General features: G+C 40.5%; 1 protein-coding gene across 1 annotated transcript; it reads left to right on the plus strand.

Annotated features, from left to right (window-relative positions):
* On the plus strand, positions 1-4552 carry alg5 (ALG5 dolichyl-phosphate beta-glucosyltransferase). Its single transcript, XM_061055045.1, has 10 exons — positions 1-340; positions 840-1008; positions 1486-1536; positions 1734-1798; positions 1930-2022; positions 2124-2237; positions 2366-2425; positions 2504-2655; positions 3423-3508; positions 3900-4552. The coding sequence occupies exons 1-10, from the start codon at positions 278-280 to the stop codon at positions 4013-4015; spliced, it is 969 nt and encodes a 322-aa protein (XP_060911028.1). The 5' UTR covers positions 1-277; the 3' UTR covers positions 4016-4552.

Genomic DNA, 4552 nt, shown 5'->3' on the forward strand with positions numbered 1-4552 from the left:
ACTTCACTTCACTTCCGCGTCGCCGTTGTGTTCAGCTGTGATTGGAAGTAGAGTTCACTGAGCTTTCCCCCCCCTACCTGAGTTATGGAAATACACTCTTTCTTATTGAGTTGATTCAACTTGTAAATCTCATGAGCGTGTATCTTCTTGTATATTCTGGAAAATATTCTAAAAAGACACGAAGCAAAGCAGGAAAAAGAAAGCTAGCATTTTAGCTTGCCCCTCTTTTTTTTGGACAGGTGATCTCTGTCAGTGGCTGCAGGGTTACCTGTGGAAGATGGATTTTCTCTGTGAAATAGTCCAAGCCCTGGTCGCACTGGCAGCTCTATGTTTGATAGTGGTAAGTAGTTGAAATGTTGTGTTGACATAGATCTATTGTGGCCTGTTTTAGCAAAGGGGTTAACACTTGTAACGCAAATAAAAGCTGTCAAAATCTATTGAGTAACAACAACATTGTTATTTATAAACAACTGAAGTGTGTGTTGCAGTGTGGAGTTTCTTCTTCGTGTGTTTTTGCCATGCAAGGAGTCCCCAAGCAATGTATTACTGTAAAGACAAGATGTTAACTTTTAAGAGTTCGTTATTATCCATGAATTGAAACAAAAACATGGTTGATGATTAACATGTTTTTATGTCTGATTTGAGCCAGTGAATGTTGTTCCTCTGCAACATTAAAGCTTTTTTAAAGATCTGACCTGCAGAAATATACTACAAAATTCAAAATTCACCCAGCTTTCGTCTTCTTATTTTCTTAATAAGATAATTGTCTCTGTGTTGAGAAACTCAAGAAAAGGTACCTTTATAACAAGAGCACCACTCTCTCGTTTCTGTCTTTTTAGGTGCTCGTAATCGCTCACGTCACTGCCAAGATGGTGAACCTGACACGCCACGAGAAAGAGAAAATTTTTCTTACAGCCGCTGGAGAGAAGGAGCTTTTCCCAAGCTTACACGATCCCCACTCCAGAGAGCTGTCTGTGGTGATACCGGCCTACAACGAGGAGCTCCGAAGTGAGTGGATGAGGGAACACACACACACACACACACACACACACACACACACACACACACACACACACACACACATGCGCCTAGGTTTCTATCAAAGGCAAAGGCACTTGTGCTGATCTCTGTTTCCAGCATTGTTTGAAATTTAAGAAAAAAAGAAAAGGTAGACATTATATTTGAAGCCAGATGAAATTAAGCTATTTAATTTCATTACACTGCACCTTTACAGTAAAAAAAATATATAGGATAGGCTTCATTACAAATGTGTGTTTAAAGGCCTAGTAGATTATGTTTGATGCGTATGAGTCCTCAACCAGATGCTTAAAAAGTGAACTCTGTGTTTTTCATCAACAAATGAAAATAATCCAATTAGCATACAAGTTGGTGGTTTCAACCCCCATAATCCTTTTCTCTGAGTCTTAATTTTACACGGTCCCTATGAATGTTACAGGTTTGATATGTGTTTGACTGTCATTGCAGTGCCTGTGATGCTCGAGGAAACTATGGAGTACTTGGAAAACAGACAGGCAAGTGTTTAAGCTCTGTCAGGATCAGATGAAATTGTAATCCAAAAAAATGATCTGCAAAGTGAAGCAGCTTTGTCATCCATGCGCTCAGCAAAGTTATTGTGGCTCGATATGTTATACTCAAAGTGGCCAGTAGGTGGCAGCATTCCATTGTTGTTGAACAAGTTCCTCATGGTTTTTTTCCCCCCCTCGTACAGAAAGAGCATCCCTCTTTTACCTATGAGGTCATTGTGGTTGATGATGGCAGCAAAGACAAAACCACAGAGGTGATCTTTTAACATCTTTTATTTTTGTGCAGTAGTATGTTACCAAAGGGTTTTTTTAATTGTGGTCTGCGTTGTTTCGATCTCGAGTTTCAAAGTCATGCCGATATAGAGCTGTTGTGGTTTTCTGCCAGGTTGCTATGCGGTACACCAGGGAGTACGGCGCAGACAAAGTGCGAGTCCTGACGCTGGTGAAGAATAGAGGGAAAGGAGGAGCTGTGAGGATGGTGAGACGGAAGATGTCAAATTCCAGTAGGTCTGAATGCGGCACTGAAGCGTCAACAGTTTGGAATTGACCCCTGTCTGTGTATTTCTGTCTCTCTTAAAGGGAACTCTGAGCTCCAGAGGGAAACTCATTCTGATGGCAGATGCTGACGGAGCCACAAAATTTTCTGACCTGGACAAAGTGGAGGCTGGACTTAATGACCTCGACCCTAAACCAGTGCGAACACATTCCATGTTTTTGATGCTTTTTCACAAACTTATATTACATGAAGGCTGCATGTGTAGTGTAATCTTTAAACACGTTTAAAACACATCTTTAACAATGCATTCTTCATGTCTATTTAGGAGAACATGGCAATTTCCTGTGGTTCCAGAGCTCACCTGGAGCAAGACTCTGTAGCTCAGGTACTTGTCTGTTGTAGACTTGTCTCTTTGTCGTTCTAACCATTAAATAACACTGTACACTGTTGTTGTGTTTTGCAGAGATCTACGTTTCGCACATTCCTGATGTATGGATTTCACTTCCTGGTGTGGTTCTTTTGTGTGAGAGGGATCAAGGACACACAGTGTGGGTTTAAGCTTTTCACACGTCAGGCTGCCCTCAAGACCTTCTCCTCGCTCCACGTAGAGCGATGGTAAGTCGTCGCACTCCATCCTATATTCACTCAAGCCATCATGTGCCTGATGTTAAGAGTAATAACAAGGCATAAAACATTTTAATACTATCAAAAAAAAAGTGACGGTTTTGGAGTGGAGAGACCAGTTAGAACAACCAGTTTCTAGAATTATAACCTGCAACCTGACCCAGCTGTGTTCAATAGAGAGGCCTACCGGTAATCAAACTTCAAGTTAGGTTCAAGCATGACAAAAAGTGAAGATGTGAAGATGTCCATCAAGCCCATCCACACAGCCCAAAGAAGAAGCCTGTGTGGATAGATCATGGGTGAATAGGCGCTTTACATTTTTCTGATGAAGGTTGTTGTTACTAACAACCTTTATCAGATAAATTTTGGGAGAAAAAAAATGTCTGCAAATTTACTTTTTGATAACAAAAAGAAGCTTAACTTCTTGAACGTAGCTGCTGTAGAAACCATGATTGCCTTGCCTAAAAATGTGACTTCTGTGTGATTTTTTTTTATTTTTCTGTCGGGAACATCACAATTTAAAAAAAAAAAAAAAGGTCAGCAAACGCTTCTGCATCAGATATTTGATGTAAGATTTGAGTTTGACTGTTTTCAATATTTGGTGCCATCGACAGGTTTAGATCATTACCAAATATCTCCTGCTGTTCCGCACCCAGCCACAGTGACCAGCGGCAGTGTGATCTAGTAGCCGCAATAAAACATGAATGTTAATGCAACTTTTGAACATCTGTTGTGCACATGTATCCCTCTTGTCACAGGGCTTTTGATGTGGAGCTTCTGTATATCGCCCAGTGTTGTAAAATCCCCATAGCAGAGGTGGCCGTCAACTGGACTGAAATAGAAGGTAGGTTTATGTGGATGTATGTCGTCCTACTATGCAGCCGATCAGCGGGGGCCATAAATATATTTATTTGATGTGTTTGCAAGTTTTGGCACAGTGTGATTGTACCTATTGCTAATTGAGTTTTGAGTTGTTTATTAGGCTTTATGTTTGTTGATTTTATTCTCTGTTTTGTTTGACTGATTCATTTGTCCGTTTGTGTCTTGAATTTATTTCTGTTTCCATCAAATTTGCCAAACATCCTTTAAACTACCTAACTACTTGTTATGATCATACTGATTCCTGCTAGAGTTATTACATGGCCCTGTCAGTGTAAATGAACTGTATATTTTTCATTGTATTTCCGATAAACGCTTGACTTGAGAATAAACCGTTTGTGCGTCTGCTCCGCCAGGGTCCAAACTGATCCCGTTTTGGAGCTGGTTGCAGATGGGAATAGACCTGATCTTCATTCGCCTGCGTTACATCACAGGAGCCTGGAAGCTGCAGTCGCCTGAAAAGACAGACTAGCCAATCAGACGAGCCCAGGTGTCATAGAGGCAGCCTATGATAGGGCAGTCAATCCTTTGTATGAGGTGGGATTAACGGCTGTGTCCGTCATTTCCTGTAATCAAGAGAAAAGTTCAAAAAAGAAAAGTATTTTATTTTTTTTTCAGACGTTTTTCTATTCAGACGTCATCAGATGTGAAGGAATGACACAGTTGTGAGCTCTTGGATGTCCTGCCTTTTTTTTGTTTTTATTATCGGGTTCTGGCTTGTGATGGCCGTTGTTACAAGCACATTTCTGTTGTCACGGTAACAGAATGTCTCTATGACTGGTCTGTGTACTAAGTTACTCAACCTTTATTTTGTGGCCAATCAGCTGTGAGTGAGAAAGACTTGTATTGAAAAGTGAATGATCTGAGAATCAGTGCGTAATGGCTGACTGATGGTAGAATGAATGTTATATTAGATTTAAAAAAGGGAGGGATTGTATATTTGAGGAGGCTTGGGAATGGGGTAATGGGCAGGATGACTTGAACCAAAATAAAAACAATTCATACATCA

This window comes from Labrus mixtus, chromosome 14, assembly GCF_963584025.1.
Source record: "Labrus mixtus chromosome 14, fLabMix1.1, whole genome shotgun sequence".
Classification (NCBI taxonomy): domain Eukaryota; kingdom Metazoa; phylum Chordata; class Actinopteri; order Labriformes; family Labridae; genus Labrus; species Labrus mixtus.